Below are 18,162 nucleotides of genomic sequence, written 5' to 3'. Positions count from 1 at the left end.
TGTTTTCTGTCTAGGATGATGGAGACTAGTCTGTTTATTTCTTGCCAACTGTTTTCCAGAGGTGCTGGATATTTTTGTTATCACTATGATTATTTGGAGGGTACAATTTATTCTGGCCTACAACTAAGGTATTTGGAAAGAACTTTATCCTTGTGACCTTTCTGTTAAGATTTGATAGGTGGACCTGGGAGCATTTGATTTAGGCCTGTTTTCTATTTCTTAAATAAGTCCTTCTAAACAATGTATCCCATGCTTTCTGAATTATGAGTTTTCCAGGCATTATGCTTTCTAAGCTTTTAGAATACTTGTATCTCCTTAGAGACAAGAGAGATTAGAACCAGACCATTATACAAAATCCTTATAAGACAATTTTAAATGACTTGAAACAATTTAAACTTAACCTTATTAATTAAGGACACATAAAACTAAGGGTAACCAATAAAAAAGGTAAAGATATAAGTAATAAGTGAATTGGTAAATTGAATCATAAAACAATGTTTACACAAAAAAGGCAGAAGATAATAAGAGTGGAATAAACAGAAAATAGCAAGATGGTAGATATTAATCCAGCCACATCAATATGCAAATTAAATGAGGATGCTGTAAACACACTAATTCAAAGACTGGGTTTTTCAGATGGCATAAAATGCAAGATGTAGTGGGGTGGTGGTGGTGCACACCTTTAATCACAGCACTCGAGAGGCAGAGGCAGATGGATCTCTGAGTTGAAGGCCAGCCTGGTCTACAGAGTGAGTTCCAGGTCAGCCAGGGCTACACAGAGAAACCCTGTGTCAAAAAGAAAACAAAACAACAACAAAAATTCAAGATCTAGTTGAGCATGGTGGTTTGTGTCCGTTATACCAGCATTTGGGGAGGTTGAGGCAGGTTTGAGGCTAGCCTGGGAGGATAGATAGCAAATTCCAGGCCAGACTAAGCCAGAAGAAAACCCTGTCTTTAAAAAAAAAAAAAAAAAAAAAATGCATATCTCCAAGAAACCTAATTAAAAATCTAAAATATAAAGACAGATTAGAGTGAATATCACGTAAATGCTAAACAAAAGAAAGTTGTGCCGACTCTATGGATGCTAGAGAGAACAGATGAGCAAGGAATGAAGAGGAACGGTCCATGGTGCTGAATGTGTCAGATCTCCCAGGCACAGAACAATTCGGAATGTTGTATTTGCCCAATAATGCAGCTGCAAATCATGTGATTCAAAAACCGGTGGGGCTAAAAGAACAAATAGACGTCACCCCCCACTTCTTTGGTGAACCGAGCACTCCTTTCTCCATGTTAATAAAACAAGCAGACAGGTAGTAAGGGATGCTGATGAGAAAAGATACAGAGCTGAGCAATGCTTTTTGCTGCACCAAAGTGGTATTAGACAACATTTCACCTGACGACGACGGGAAAAAGCATCCCAGACCTGGGAGTGGGGAGCAAGGGCAACACAGAGGGGGAGGGGAAGAGGAGGGATGAAAAATAGTGAGGATATTTGAAAAATCCAGAGGGAATCATATTGGTTTATGGTTATACAAATCACATGTACTATGTAGGTCTGTGTATATATGTGTGTGTATACATAATTTAATTGAGGTTATACTTAGGGTGACAGTATTCCCCCCAAAACTATAGACTATCTAACAAAAACCCCAATGCCAGGTGTGGGAAGCCTTCTTTCAAGTTGTTGGTCAGAAGAATCAAAGAAACTCCCAAAACATAGGCTATTGCCATAGCTTGGTGCCTTCCAGAGAAAGAAGGAAAGATGCCATTGCTGAAGGTACCACACACTTCAGCCATAGGACTTGGAGGAATCTACCTAGACCTGGCCTGAAGCTTCCTCCCTTAGAACTGGCTCTCAGCTTTGGAAGGAGTCATGTAAGCTGCTGAGGGAGAAAAGAAACCAATAGTCCTTCCTGGCTGTAACACCGACGAACCACAATGACCAGCATGGCAAGGTATTCCAAAAGGTGCAATAGTAGTGCTTACACCCTGGGAGCAACCAGCAGCCACCAAATTGGACTTAAGATCTGCTCAATAGGAAGCAATTCATGCCTGATACTGTAAATTTAACCAACTACCTGTGATTGGTTGATGCCATGGACACTATAGTCGCTAACTGCATTCTAAATATCTATCCTTATATCCACAGATAAGTGCCTCACCTCTCACCAAAGCAGACCATCACAGAAAGCCATAACTGGTCAAAAGGCAGAGAACAAATGACTGTGAGTACCAGTCCTCAATTAACAAATTTACAACAGAACCCTTACACTTGCCGCTCAGGGGACATCACAGAAGAGAGAGGCAGAAAGAGTGTAAGAGCCAGGGAACCAGGACATCTGCTTCAAGACAGTCTCTCTAAACAACCTGAGGGGCTGAGGAGAAGGGTGGATCTGGGAGGAATTCGGGGGGAGTGGGCATTGAATATGAGCAACACATGTTGTATTAAATCTTCAAAAATTAATTAAAATATATTATTAAAATAAAAATTTTAAGCCAGGTGGTGGTGGCCCACGCCTTTGATCCCAGCACTGGAGAGGCAGAGAAAGGTGGATCTCTGAGTTAGAGGCCAGCCTGATTTACAGAGCTAGTTCCAGGACAGCCAAGGCTACACAAAGAATCCCTGGCTCGATAGATAGATAGATAGATAGATAGATAGATAGATAGATAGATAGATAGATAGATAGATAAACAAACTTTTTAAGTTTAAATAAAAATGTACCATAGGCTCTAACAATTCTGTTTCTGTTTCTGGGTATATATTAGAAAGAATACAGAGCAGAGACTGAAAAGTCAAATCTTCATGTTTGTAGCAGGATTCTTTACAACAGCCGCTAACTGACAGAAGAATGACGCGGACTTGGTGTACACATTGAGATACCTCCAGACTCGAGAAGGAATGACAGTGTGATATTATCTGCAGCATGGAAGAACCTTGAGAACATGAACTTGGTGTACACATTGAGATACCTCCAGACTCAAGAAGGAATGACAGTGTGATATTATCTGCAACACGGAAGAACCTTGAGAACATGAACTTGGTGTACACATTGAGATACCTCCAGACTCGAGAAGGAATGACAGTGTGATATTATCTGCAGCATGGAAGAACCTTGAGAACACGACATTAAGGAAACAAGCCAATTCCAAAGGACAAACCGAGAGTCCACTTGCCTGAGGTACCCAGATAGCCAAATTCAGAGAGGAGAAGTATAGTGATGACTGTCGGGAGCTGAGGGTGAGGAAGAGGAGTGTGGGTGTTTGTTGAATGAGTGTCAGCGTTGTGAGAAAAAAATTCTGGGCTCAGATAACGGTGATGGTTTCAGAACAATGTGGATGAAAATGTAATACCTTTGTACATATAAGATGGTTAAAATAGCAACTCCGGTGATGTGTCTGTTTTGTTACAACTTAAAACTAACTTTGATGAGTTATATACGGCAATGCTGAGCATGTTTCTGACAGTGGAACCTGGAAACATGTGATACTGTGGTTCTCCAGAGGAACAGAATAAATATAATGTATATCATTATAAAAAGTATTATTATTTTGAAATGCATGAAGAAGTCAAGTGTTCAGACACCTACATAAAATACCAAAGAGCAAGTGAGCAAATGAGTGAGCAAGAGATGGAGAACATTAGTAATAGTGTAATCTTACCAGCCTAGATGACCACCAACAGATGAGTAGATAATGAAAACGTGAAATATATTCACAGTGGAATTTTATTAAGCTGTAAAGAAAAGTGATATTTGTAGGGAAATGAAAGGATTCCGGATGTATAATATTAAGTAAGATGATCCAAACTCATAAAGACAAAATTTGCATATTCTCTCTCATATATGGACCCTTCCTTGTAATATACATACATACATACATATATACCTATATATACCTACATATGATAATCTTATATATGTTTATGGGGTAAAATGGGTACTGAGGAAGGATTGAGAGAGGGCAAAAAGAGGTGATATGAAAGAAGAAAAGAAACTTTGGAGAAGATTATAAAAAGGAACATGGGTTGGGGTAAGCATTCAAGGGAGAAAAATATTAAAATATTTTGTTCAATAATGCCATAATAATGTCTAATACCTTGCATGATAATTAAAATTTGTTTTATTAAAAAATAATCTGTCATGGGGAGTTCATAGGAAGTGATGCTCCCATACTCCTCCCTTAGGGCCAGGCCTCGCTGATGAAGTCAAGGGGAGACGAAGCACCCTCAGGCACACCCCCATGATCCCAGGCTGAGTCTTTGTGTCCGTGGGTGTTCCCTGTCTGGGTGAGCTGTTCTGATCTTTTGCAGAAAGAAATGGAAAATTAGGTAAGTGAAGAATCATCATGTGGCTGTTGGGATGTGCACTAAACACAGCCTATCTAGTTTATACTGGATGACAGCGCCCTCTCCTGTCCAGTGTGAGACTGGCAGCTCAACATGCCTTCTGGTCCGGCCAGCAGAGCCAGCCTAGACAAGAGTGAATGAAGCCAGACTCAGGCTTTTCCTGACCCAGCAGCTTTTGCCTTTCACTTAAGGCTTATTTCAATTTAATATTAGGTTCCTCCCCAAAATGGACAAACCTTACAATCCACAGAAGGGTCCTCAAGGTCTGGAGACTGCTGAGATATTTATTACAAGGAAGTGCCTGGACTTCCTTACCATCTGACCTGGATCTCCAGTGGGGACCTTAGGATGGCCCTTTCCCTCGGTGACTCAATCAGGAGAAACTGCCTGTGGGTGTTGCAGACACCGGAGCCTCACCCACCCTGTGGGTTGTCTGCAGGTTCTGCCCAATCCTAGCCGGTAGAACTGGCTGTTCCCCTCACCACTTCCCTCCACCTACATCCCCTACGTGGTCACGATCGTAACAGCTGAAGTGCTGTGACACCACCCACCAGCTTCCCTATTTTTCATGGTCACCCTATCTTTCTCAAGTCTGTTCTCTAAAGCTGTTCCCTCACCCCCATCCCCATTGCCCCACAGGATGATTTTATGGTACAGCTCAATGGAAGAGGAGTCGTGGTGATAAGACATCCTCTTCTGCTCACATCTCCATGCTCTGTGCCTCAGCAACATCTCTTCTGTGCCTTTATTCACCAAAGCTGCCCCAATGAGGAGTCTCCCTACCCACAAGATAGCATGTTGCTGTGCTGGGTAGAGTCTTCTTTCTCTAAACCAGCTGAGTTGTTTTGCTATTGTTTCGGAAACCCCATTGTTTTCAAGTAGTCCATTGGTCCTTAGGGCAGTCATATTCCTGCCAGTGATGTGCCTTGGTTCATAGTTCTGCCCTTTATCCATCTCCATTCTGTTTATAATCTACAAAGTTTTTCTATTTTAAGGAATATAGGCTAGATGGCATGAAACTGAACTGCCACAGCAGCAGATCTTACATCCTACTAAATTTACGGCCTTAGGAGAGTCTTTTCAACTAAATGGGAATAAAAATAGCTCTTGCCGTCTATGACTGATGTGACTAGGACATAAGACAAGAGCTGGCTGTCCTTTAACACAGTGCCTGGCACAGTAAATATGTAGCAAAAGTTAACCCTTCTTGTCAGAGCTTTGAAGACCCACTAGCAAATCCTGTGGTCACTAAACAGGGAGAGTTGGGTGGAGAAATTGCCCAGGCACATGCAAGGTGGCATTTAGTCTTGAAACCTGCCTCAGATGTAGGTCAAAGTAATCTAGGCCTCTGCTATGTTCTCTTTAATACTTGGGGTGAGTGCAGAAGAGGTGGGGGAAACCTAAGGGGCAAGAAGTTTGTGACCAGGATCTGTACTACCTGCTGATCTAGTTCTTCACAGGCTCTGCCTCGTTCAGTCCTCTAAAGATCTCAGTGAAGAGGAAATTACCATCCTCTTCAAATAAAAACATGCGAGAGAGATGAAACAAATCTCCCAAGACTATGATGGAAATAGTGAAGGCTTATACTGGTGGTGAGGATGCTGGCGGTGATGACAAGGTTGGAGGTGATGCTGTTGCTCTTGGCAATAATGGTCCAGCTGTCATTCAAGTTCTTGCTATGTGCCAGGCACTAAGCACATGTATTGACTCACTCAACAATAATATTGTTATCATTTTAATTTGATTCTCAATTTATATATAAAAATTCTAAAATGTATAAAGACTAAGTAACTTGGCCAATATTCTAGGAAGTGACAGATTTAGACCTGATCTGAGGTAGCCTATAAATGGCCATGCAGTAGATACTTTTTTTTTGCAGATCACAAATATTTACATCTGTCTTCATAGGCAATATTTCAGCAAATAAACTTCACTGTATCACAGTAAAACTTTACTCATAAAGCAAGAGGTGGGCTGATCTTGACCCAAAAGCCAAAGTTTTCTAATCCATGCTCTTTTAAATTTGGTGGTGTGGGGCAGGGGACATGGTGGTGTAAGTCCTCAATCCCAGCACTTGGGAGGCAGAGGCAGTCAGATCTCTGTGAGTTTGAGGCCAGCCTAGTCCAAGAGAACTTTTGACGAGCCAGAGCTATACAACAAAACTCTGTCTCAAACAAACAAAAGGGATTTTTTTAAATTTGTGTTCCTGAATGTAGGTATGTACATCATGTTAGTGCTGTCCCCGTGGATTCCAGAAGTCAGCACTGGGTTCCAAGGAACTGGAATTACAGATGGTTATGAGCTGCCCTATAGTGCTAGAAACTGAACCCTGATCCTCTGTAAGAGCAGCAAGTGTTCCTAACCACCAAGACATCTCTCGAGTCCCCCAATCCATGTTTTTAACTACCACATGAAGAAAATGCATACCTATCAGCACTGAATCTCTCTGGGAAGTAAAATAACAATGATGAAATAATAGACAACTCTTTAGCCTTTGTAATGTGAGAAAGTACACAATTCATCCTGGTACAATATCTGTTTTATAGAAACACATTCCATACTAGGACCATCCAAAGGGCTTGGGTTTCATCCATCCACAGAATTGACAGGCAAACCTCTCCTAATGTGAGTTTAGCATCCAGCAGTATTAGGCAGGGGAATCTGATACTCACCATCGCATTTGATGGATTATACAATATGCTAAATGGTGGTGAGTACCACAGGAAAAAATGAAGAATGATGGGAGCGTGGGAGCACAAAACAGAGGCATACAGTGGCAACAGCAGATGGAGAAGGCGGCACTGAATCAGAGATCTAGAAGAGGCAGGCTAGGGAAGGCGCATACTAATGCGTTGGTGCAGAGTTAGCTGGGCAGGGAGATAAGTGGGTGCAAAGGTCTTGGGTGGAACATCCCTGGCTTGTTCAACAAAGAGAAAAAGGTCCATGTTGGTGACTCTTACTCTTCTTGATGAGGAAAGGAGGGGCTAATGTTTTACGGGAGCCTTGCTTTGTAGGGTCTTATAATCATAGTGAGGATTTATCTTGTGTTCACAGTGCTATGGGGACCAGAAAAATAATAAGGGTTGACTTGTGTAGTAAAAGGACTACTCTGACACTGCTTGGAGTCAATAGCTTCAGGTTCAGGTTTCTTAGTCTCAATTTTTGCTTTATTACATATCAGTAAATGGAATGAATCCTTCCGTGTCTGATTCTACACTCATAAAACAGATAAAGTAGTAGCCACACAAGAATGAGAATATGAAACGTCAGGCAAACCATTAGCCTAACTCCAGGGAACCCTGGACTGTTTGTGCTCACATGCTCAGAAAGTGAATGCACTATCTTACTACTTTATGTCTATCCCTTCAAAGACACTGCCATTCTCACGAAGGTGGTAATGAGTCACCTGGGAAACTTTGCCCCGTTTCCAAATCTGACACGATGTAGGACGTATGAAGACCATGAATAATTGAGATGTTTGCTGAGAAGGGGAGAAACCCACTGACTACTGTGGATAACGAAAAAACCAACAGTGACACAACTTCCAGTCATCGTGACAAGGTGTACCAGTTAGTATTTCTGTTTAACAAATGAGCCCCAAACCTAAAGCAAGAAACGTGTGACTCTGGAATCAGACGGCTCCTTCACCAGGTTCTCACAAGGTATCAGCTGGGGCTGCAGGCACTGGAAACTGTGGTGAAGGATCTGCCTCTGAGCTTGGTCCTCACAGAGTGATGGCTTGAGACCTCTGTTCTGCACTGTGTGGTGCTCTAACCTGCAACACTTGGGGACTGACCTGACTAGGCAACAGGGAATGGAGAAGCAAAAGACATGTATACAGAAAAGTTGGCAAAGAGTGGGCCATGGACTCTGATGGAGATGAGCCAGCAGGTGGGAAATTTAGAACATTTATTATATACAGCTGAACAAGGAGGCAGGTTTACAGTACACAGCCGAAGGAGGAGGGTTAGTTAGCTAGTCTTGGCATGGGTCTCTGTAGAGGAGCAATCCCAGGCTGCAGTCTTCCGAGACAAGGAAGCTATGCTTGATACTTCCTGAACATAGTGGTTTTTAGCTAAAAGTCAACTGTCCACCAACATCCAGGCCAGGGAAAGGACTTGCCATTGCCATGAGTCTGAGGCTTTGGGTCCTTGACATGGCTGTGTTTATGTCAACAATACACCTTCACTCAGGACATCACCTCTCCACAGTGTGAGGTCACTTGAGTGTCTTTGTCATGTGGCAGCTGACTTCCCCCAGGTGAATAATCCAGGAACAAACTAGGAGGAAGCTGCTGTGCCTCTTATGCCCTGGATTCAGAAGTGACACACTGTCATTTCCCACCACAGACCATATTTACTGAAGTCTCCGGGTTTAGCCTACTCTCAAGAGAAAGCAAATGAAGCATCATCTCTTGTAGGATTATTTTCTTTGTTAATTTTATTTGGCATACAAAATAATAGATTTCCATATGACATGTTCATGCATGTATGCTGTTCTGCTTTTTTCATGCCCACTTTCTTAAGTTGCCCCTCCCCCTGTGAGAAGCGCTCTCTGAAATTTCCAAGAATCCGTGGATATATTTTCTTTTGTTGCCTTGAATTATATGGAAAAGAGGATTATTTAACTCAATGACAAAGCCTAGAAAGTCAAGCTCAGCACGTGCATCTGGTGAAGCCCCACCCCCCCCCCCCCCCCCCCCCCCCCCCCCCCCCCGTGCTGGTGAAGATTCTTCAGGAACCCAAGAAGGTAGGTTAGGGCACTGCCAGGGAGAGAGGTCTACACACGAGATAGGGCCAAACTGGCTTGTATACCAGATCCACACCCTAGATAATCCAGCACCTTATGAACCTGTAATTCTTAACTAGATTAACTCATTCCTCTGCCTTCAGGACTCAATAACTTCTCAAAGGTCCCAACTATTCCCACTTCTTAATACTCACGATGAGGATTAAATTTCATCAGGAGTTTGCTCTCCATGTGCGTTCATTTGTTATGTGAAGTGATGGGTTTCGTCACGGCATTTCCACAATGCGTATAATGTGCTTGGATTGTAATCCTCCTTTCCATAACCCTTTATGGTCTCTTCTCCCTCTTCTCTGCTTCCATATCTCTAATAACCCCTCTTTTCCCTTCGTGTTCTTTCCATCTAGCTAGATTTCACAAGTGAGCAAAATCATGCATAATTTGTCTTTATAAGATTGGCTTATTCCATTCATTTTTTTTCCTGAAGTAACACAATCTTATTATTGTTTATGGCATAATAAGACTCCATAGTATGTGTACACATTTTCTTCACCCATTCATTCACTGATGAGTACCTAGGCTGATTCTATAGCTTGGACATTGTGAATGGTGTAGAAATCAACACCAGCATGTGTTTCAGTGGATATGCTGAACCATAGGCATACGCCGGGACCTAATCCATAGTAATTAACAACTCAAACCAGGCGATGTGTCCTAGAGAGAGCTAATTGTTAGTGGAGTCTGTTTCATGTTGTGCCAGAAGGAGATCCAAACCTCGTACTGACATCACTTTCTTTTTACATCAGCACATTTCACCGCAGCAACACGGGCAGAGACATCCCCCACTTGCACACCCAGCAAGCTTGCCACATCCCTGCAGGCCAGAAACATAGGCATCATTCTGTCTCAGGCAGAAAGTAGAGACAGCTGCGTTAGGGCCTCATGACACTGTTCACTGGACACTTGGGCACAGTTCACCGAAGCAAGGAGTCAGGGAAGGTGGCCTTAGCAGATGGTATTCTGGCTTTTTAAACTTTTTAACTGTGTATATTTTTGAGAATTTCATACATGAGTACTGTATTTACATCATGTCTGCTCCTCCTGCTCCTCCTTGTGACTGCTCCTATATACCTTCTATTCTCTCTCAAATTGAAGACTGCTTCTTCTATAATTATTATTGCTACACACACACACACACACACACACACATACACACACATGTATATATATCTAGTGTTACTTGTGTGTACATGCATTTAGAGCTGAGCATTTGGGACTGAATAACCTATTAGGGAGCTCATCCCTAGAAAAGCTAAATTCTCCATCTTTCAGCAGGCATGACTGCCTATAGTTCTTCATCTAGGAAAGAGGGCCTTGTGAATTTCCTCATCCACAATGACATGTCAGCTGGTATAGTCATTAAGCAGGTCTTGTTTAGGCAACCACATCATAGAGATTTCTCGGGTGCAGTATCCCTGTCATGTCTAGAAGACACTATCTGGCAACAGATGTCCTGGCTCTCTAGCTTTTTTAGGTGAAACAATGTTGTATTCTCTGACAGATAAGAACAATCTTGCTTAAAGCTCTGCTTTGCCTATGGGCTGCTTCTTCCTGGAATTGTTTTGTTTTTATATATTAGAGTGTAGTTCCTACTTAGTCAACTAGTAGTTCATCCGACAATTTTGCATAAGACCGCTTCTACATTAAATTTACTTTCCTGAGAGATGTTTGGCACAATAACAACCGATATTTCTCAGTAGTACTCAAAACGTCCAACTTTTTTGTTATGCAGTCATCTTTAGCTCTAATTCTGTCACAATTTGTGGAGGTATTAAAAACATATTCATTATTTTATAACTACATATTGTTTTACTAACCAAGTATTTAAGACAGACAAAGCATAGGATCATAGAGGTTTATCATAACATAGTATTGAATAGCAAAATCAAGTAAGCAAACAAACCCAGTTGTAGGAGGGACCAATGATAAGTAGATGAATGTACATGAATGATGCTACAACTATACATAAAATACTATCTAGCTATTCAGACTTATGATGTCATGTTTGGTATAGAAAGATATTCTGCTATGTTCCTACATAAAAATGGAGGTTGAAAAAAAGTACAGTTTCTATGGCATTGTCATATGGAAAGCTGCCTGTGGTTAAATGTGTACAAAAGAAAAGGTGTTGACATTTGTTTTTTGTTAATGTATTCAAAGACGAGTGAGCATGCATATTTTTTCTTTTTTTTTTTCTTTTTGCATGTCTGGATTTTCTGGTTTTTCTACAACTGTTGCCTAAACATTCCTAAACAGATCTCCGCCTCCACCAGTTCTATAGGTCTGGCAAAGGCAGGAAGGAGGGACTGGAGGAAGGGAGAGAGAGAGAGACAGAAGAAAGAAGGTTGCTCTGGCTTCCCGGATCTGCTACCTGAAGCAGCCGAGTGTTCCTGGAGAGCTGGGAAGACCAGAGGAAGTCCTTCAGAATCCTAGGAAGAAGACTGTCTATAGAAGCTTCCTTCATTGAGGGAGAAGGTGCAGCAGGAGGTGCTTTGGGGAGTTTGGGATGGTGTGAAATCATTCTGGGAAACCCTGCTCCTCCCTAGTGAGTTTCAGGGCTCCTCCCCGATCATTAGTGTGCTTCATGTACTTAAAGGACCAAGGCATCTTGGAAGAGCAGGTAACCACAGGTTCCTGCCTGGAGGAAGGAGAGATCTGAGGGTCACTTCGTGGGGTCTGTCCTGACTTCCAGATCCAGAATTTCCTGCTACAGACAGGCTCTTCACATGTTGACCGTCTTTGGAGCCTGCTTTTTCTCAGGCCTCTAATTCCCCAGCCTTTTCTTTGCCTAAAATTTCCCACTGTTTATTTTGAAATAGGGTCTACACACTGTGGCGCTCATTATGGTCCTGAGTGGGGCACTGTGCTTCCGGTGAGTATTTGTTCATCTGATTTGGTGGTGTTCTCAAAAAAACGAGTTCCGGGTAGGCAAGAAGGGTCCTTCTCCCAGCTGGGCTGTCACAGGTAGCTGGGAAGACAGGACCAATACTGCCCTTGGGGCTCTTCTGACTTCCTTCACACGGGGGAAGGACTGAGCGGGATTCTCACAGGTTCCCAATTCTAAATTTACTGGGTGGGACAAGGAACTAGGAAGTCTAGAGTCATTTTGGGTGAAAAGGAGAGTTGGGTGTCCCTTACAGAGCTCCACTATTGCCTCCCATGGCCATGAATTGCCATCGGGCCAGCCACTGTACTAATTCCTCCATGATCCTCTCTGGGGGTGGGAATAACACAAAAGCTCGTCCATCTGTTGCTCCCTGGTATGCACTGAGTCAGGCACCCTACTATAGATTTTACAGCATCAGATGAGGATGGTCCTTACTCTCACTGGACTCAGTTTAAAACTTGTCAACCCTCCGTATCTGTGGTTTCTTCAATTACAGATTCAACAAACTGAATTGAAAATATTAGGAAAAATTTGCATATGTGGTGAACATATGCAGGCTTCCTAGTTATTACTTCCTTAAATAACAGCTTACCTATTTATGTGCTGTTTGCCTGGTGTTAGATATTACAATAATGTAGAGATGTAAATGTAATGTAAAGTATTCAGGAGGATGAACACCAGTTAGATGTGAATACTACAGCCATTTTATATAACAACCTTAGCATCTGTGGGTTTGGCTAGCTGTAGGGGTCCCAGAACCAATCCCTGTGCTACCAAGGGGTTGGAGGATTTCTCCAAGTGTGTTCTCTGAGAAGCTTAGTCCCATGAGATAGTTCATGCAACAGTGTTCTCTGACTGACTAAGGTGTAGAATGCTGTTTCCTCGTCATATTTGGGGCTAGGGAGATGGCTCAGGGGATAAAGTTCATGTTAGGAAATGTGACTTCCAGAGTTCATATCCCCAGACTCTGCATAAAAGCCTAGTGGGTGTCTGAAGCCAGCCTCTAATCTCAGTACCTGGGATGGAGAGACAGGAGAACCCTGGGGCAAGATGGCTAGACTAGTCAACTTGGCAAGCTCCAGGTTCAGCAAGAGACCCTGCCTCAGGAAATAAAGTGATGCAAGATTAAGAAAGACACTCAAGGTGGAGTCGTGGCCCCCATGTACATGCTCAAACTTGTGGGCATGCACACCACATACACACACACACACACACACACACACACACACACACACCACACCACACCACACCAGATACACATACACGTGCAAAAAATAAATGTTTGGCCAGACATTAAAACAATTTTTACACTGCAAAGTTTTCCCCATATGACATCAGCAGAGGTCTACTTAAGTCTACTGAAGGTCTACTTAAACATATTTCACCCTACAGAGTGTCAAAAAAGCAGCTGAAAAGTAACTTTGAAAAATAAAATAGAGCTTTAAAGAAAGTCCTCAGGATGGAATATATGGTCCAGTGGAAGCAAATGTGATTTGAAATGCTCAGTAAGAATGGAGGGAGCCGAGAAGAAGAGTCAGGCAGAACTATGAGTCTGAGGCCAATCTGGTCTACATAGTGAGTTCCAGGCCATTCAGGGCTACACAGTGCGATCCTGTCTCAAACAACAAAACAAAACCAAAAAACCAAGCATCAGATTTTAATTCGGAAGAGTTCTAGGTGTTATTTAACCCACTGTCATGGTTTAGCAATGAAGAGAGTCATACCCAGAGAGGGCAAGTATTTAGTTTGCTGTAGCTCATTCCCAAGCCTTCCTGTGCAGAGTTAGCTCAGGTAAAACCCTCTTCTGCTCACAGGGATCCCACAGGGCTAAAAATGTCTAAACAACTTGAGGCTCATCAATACAGGTTTAATAAAAAGAAATCCGTGTGTCAAAGACATCAGAGAAGGTTAGAGAAGTGGTCTCCTGGCTTTGAAGAGCCCAGGGCTCCAAATCATAGACTCTTCCAACCTAGCAGAGAGGCGATTTTCTGGGATATGAAAGGTTTAATATGGGGAGAGAGCAGACCTCAGATACAGATAGGTGGCAGAGGGGTGATCTTGCAGAGCTAGGACTGAACGCTGGTGGTTGTGTCTGGCACAGTGGAAACAGAAGAAGAGAAGACACCTGAGTTTGGGGAGACCTTGTGGAGCCAGGGCAAGGGAGAGTGCTCATCCCTGCTCTTATGGAGTCTTGTCCCTTCCTGGTGTTTCAGAATGAAGGATTCAGCCTTGAAGGTACTTTACCTGCACGATAACCAGCTGCTGGCAGGAGGGCTGCATGCGGGGAAGGTCATTAAAGGTTGGTATCTATGAGTCCCAGGCCTCTGGACTCTCTGAGGAATGTGTTTAGAAGCCTTGAATGGCTCTGTAAACCAACGGTAGGCTTGCAGACCCAATAATTGCCATGTCAGATAGGGCAGCATAAAACAGGCTTCAAGGAAAGTGGGAACCCCGGGGAAGCCTCTGTGTAGAAGTGGGATATTGTCCAGGACAAACGACTTATGTTTCCATCACAGACCATTTTAGGTATTCTATCACCTTTGGAGACTGTACTGTGCAAAGGGCTGAAATAGTTCTTCATTCCCGAGTGAGTGGGCTCTGCTCCTCCATCCTTCCCTCTAGCAATCCTCAGTTACCTTCAATGCTGAGATCCGGATGGGGTTGAGGGGGAGCTCTGGCCTCTTGCTTACTCACTGTGCCCTCATACTTTGACAGGCCTTTCCACATTGGTGCATACATGTTTACTTGGGCACCCTCATGAGGTACTAGATCCATTTGCTGCGTTGTGTGTACACATGTGCATGTGGGAACATCACACAAGGGTACAGCTATATGTGAATGCACAAGTTCATGTACATAAGTGTGGTTATGTGCTTAAGTATGTATATGCATAGCATTTGCATATAAGCATTGTATGTGTGCCTATCGATATGTACATGTTTTGATTATGTGTAATATGTGTGGGAGTGCACACTTATGTGATTATAGCTATGTACATATGCATGTATTGATGTAATATGTGTGTGATTGTCTGTGCATGTATATGATGATGAGTGATGTACAGAGTGAAATCCTCTTCTGCAGAAATCCCACAGGGGATAAAGACACTACATAACTCTAACAGGATAAGACAAGGTCCAGAAAAGAGGCCTGGGAGTCAAGGGAGTTAAAGGGGGTGGTGGAAGGGGTAATCTCTTGGAATTTAGAGAATCTATCAAAGTTTAGCCCTGAGCAAGAAGGATGGGGTAGGAGGTCATACCTGGAGTTCCTGTGCTTTGGTTTACAACCTGGGCCAGGTGGCAGGAGATTAGCCTTATCCCTGTGTTGGAAGACAGGATGCCTCACACTGGTTCTAAGCCCTTTAAGGCCCTACTCCTGGGGGAGAGTGGGCAGAAGGACGAGCAAGTTCCCAAATCTTGCCTTTTTCCTCTAGGTGAGGAGATCAGTGTCGTCCCAAATCGGTCACTGGATGCCAGTCTGTCCCCTGTCATCCTGGGTGTTCAGGGAGGAAGCCAGTGCCTGTCCTGTGGGACAGAGAAAGAGCCAATTCTGAAACTTGAGGTGAGTCTTACTGCCGTGTCTTCACCTTCTGGGCCTGAGACAGAAGAGGCGAGCACACTCTGCCACACTACAGCCTAGGTACCTTCGGATGCTGGCGAGGGCATGCTGACGCAGCGCTGCCCCCTCTCTGGGGACCTTTCCCTTGCCCAGCTTAGCCCTCTCTCTTTCGCACTCCTGTGTCTCATCCCTCATGCCCCTTTTCTACAGCCAGTGAACATTATGGAGCTTTACCTCGGGACTAAGGAATCCAAGAGCTTCACCTTCTACCGGCGGGATATGGGCCTCACCTCCAGCTTCGAGTCAGCTGCCTACCCTGGCTGGTTCCTCTGCACTGCTCCCGAAGCTGACCAGCCTGTCAGGCTCACCCAGATCCCTGAGGATGCCGCCTGGGACGCTCCCATCACAGACTTCTACTTTCAGCAGTGTGACTAGGACTGCACGGTCCCCCAAACTCCCTAGGCAGAGGCAGAGTAGGCAATGCTGGGGGGGGGGGCAGGTAGTGATAGAGGAGCTCCCTGGTGGGTGACGTACTCCTCTCCCTCCCCTCCTCCTCCTCGGGACTCCCATTCTGACTTAGGAGGCACACAGCCATTCTCTTCTCCCGGTTCCCAACAAATTCTTCGGGTATCCGGAGCTCAGTGTGTGGGCTCCTTCTGCACTGGGTGGTACTACCTCTGGTGTGGAACCTATACAAACCACATAGGACAAACAAAGAATAGCATAAAAAGATTCTCGGGTGAGAGAGCGGTGGGGTGGTTCATGCATTGTGAAATCCGACACAGTGCCTCAGAAGCTCTGCCATCCCCTACTGGGCAGGAGAAGGAGGTATCACGGAGATCTTTGGCTGGCTGGGCCCCTTCCCTCAATCCTGCAGCTCACATCCACTGCCTCTTTTAACCCTGCCTTCATTCTCTGGCCCTGGACTGAGAGGGCGATGTCAGGATAGAGGACAGAAGGTGGCCAGGCACACTGTCCTGGTTTGAAACCAGAGGTACAATAAAAATCCCTGATTCTGATCTCTACTCACACAGAAAGATTCTCGTGAACATTGGGTGGGAAGAGCTTGCTACAAAGTAATGTATCTTGTATTTTCACCTTAATTAAAATATACTTATCTGTATTATATGTTTTAAAAGGGGTCTGGAAGTGTTTACATCAATTGTAGCAATGTCCAGGTGGGGGCAGTATAGGTGACGTTTCTTTTTATTTGTGTTTATTAACTTTTCCATTATGGAGATGCATTACTTACATAATACTAAGAAAAGGAACCAATATGGTGGGAACTGGAGCAGACATAACTTCTCATTGTCCTCACCCTCTCCTGCCCTGAAGTGAAATCCAAATAGAGCTCAGCTGCTCTGAGTGGCAGGAGCAGAACATAAGAGGCAAATCCCAGAAAAGTTAGGAAGAATGTAAAGCATTTGTGCTGGAAAATAAAAGAGGGAAGGAGTGGAGGGAGAGAGGGAGGGAGAAAGGAAGAAGGAACAGAAGAGAAGGGAAAAAGCTACCCTGTACTTTGACCTGGGATGATCGAAACCCCTGGGATTCTGAGTGACAGCCAGCTTCTGAGGAGGCCACTGTGCTGGTTAGAAAGTTCCCTCCTCAAATTCATGTCCTTCCCCAATCTATGAGGATCTTCCCTGGGAAGGGGCTTTACAGTTAAAGTGCTGGACTCAATCTCACTTGACTGGTGTCCTTCAAAAATGAGGACTTGACACAGAAGAGGCACGGGGGACAGACCCGTGTGACACAGAGGCAAAGGTTGACATGATGTTGCTGCCACCAGCAGGAGAGGGCCACGGACTGTGTGGACCACCAGAAGCAAGGAAGAGAGGAGTAAGGGTTCCTCCCCTGAGCCTCAGAGGGACTGCCACCTTGCTGATGTCTTGATTTCAGGCTTCTAGTCCCCTGTCACACTGTCCGCTTCTAGTCTGCACTATTTCTGCTGTTTTAAGTGACCAAGTGTGTGGAAATGGTCTCCAGCAGCTGGAGGGAGTGGATGGAGCTGCTAGCGATCCCTGCTTCCTCATGCTCATTCCCTCTAACCCTCTGCCAGAGTCATGGCTGGACTCTGGAGTACAGCAGAGGTGGTAGCGGGTTACTGCAGAGAGTGGATTGGATTATAAAAGACACCTTAGTGAGTTCTTTGGGGGCCTGCTCTTTCTCTGTACCCTGGGGGAAGCCAGATTCTATGCTGTAAGCTGCCCTAAAGAGAGGCCGTATGGGACATGGACAACAGCTCCCGCGGACAACAGCTGCATGTGTGAGCCCAGAAGCAGAGCCTGACCGACAGCCTTGCAACCCAGCTGCTGGCTTGAGTACAGTCTCATGAGAGACTGGAACAGAACTGCCCAACCAAGCTCCTCCAGATTCCTGCCTCATAAAAACACTGTAAAACGCCGGGCGGTGGTGGCGCACGCCTATAATCCCAGCACTCGGGAGGCAGAGCCAGGCGGATCTCTGTGAGTTCGAGGCCAGCCTGGGCTACCAAGTGAGTTCCAGGAAAGGCGCAAAGCTACACAGAGAAACCCTGTCTCGAAAAACCAAAAAAAAAAAAACACTG

General features: G+C 44.3%; 1 protein-coding gene across 1 annotated transcript; it reads left to right on the top strand.

The window, feature by feature from the left end:
• Positions 1 to 11,495: 11,495 nt before the first annotated feature.
• Positions 11,496 to 16,635, top strand: Il36rn (interleukin 36 receptor antagonist). Its single transcript, XM_052725552.1, has 5 exons — positions 11,496 to 11,638; positions 11,971 to 12,023; positions 14,252 to 14,337; positions 15,472 to 15,599; positions 15,807 to 16,635. Exons 2-5 carry the CDS (start codon positions 11,995 to 11,997, stop codon positions 16,029 to 16,031), a joined length of 468 nt encoding a protein of 155 aa, XP_052581512.1. The 5' UTR covers positions 11,496 to 11,638; positions 11,971 to 11,994; the 3' UTR covers positions 16,032 to 16,635.
• Positions 16,636 to 18,162: the final 1,527 nt, after the last annotated feature.

This window comes from Peromyscus californicus, unplaced genomic scaffold (genome assembly GCF_007827085.1).
Source record: "Peromyscus californicus insignis strain IS unplaced genomic scaffold, ASM782708v3 Scaffold_7__1_contigs__length_154581171, whole genome shotgun sequence".
NCBI classification, from domain to species: Eukaryota; Metazoa; Chordata; class Mammalia; order Rodentia; family Cricetidae; genus Peromyscus; species Peromyscus californicus.
The sequence above is the reverse complement of the archived record's forward strand: the minus strand, read 5'-3'. Positions and strand labels throughout refer to the sequence as shown.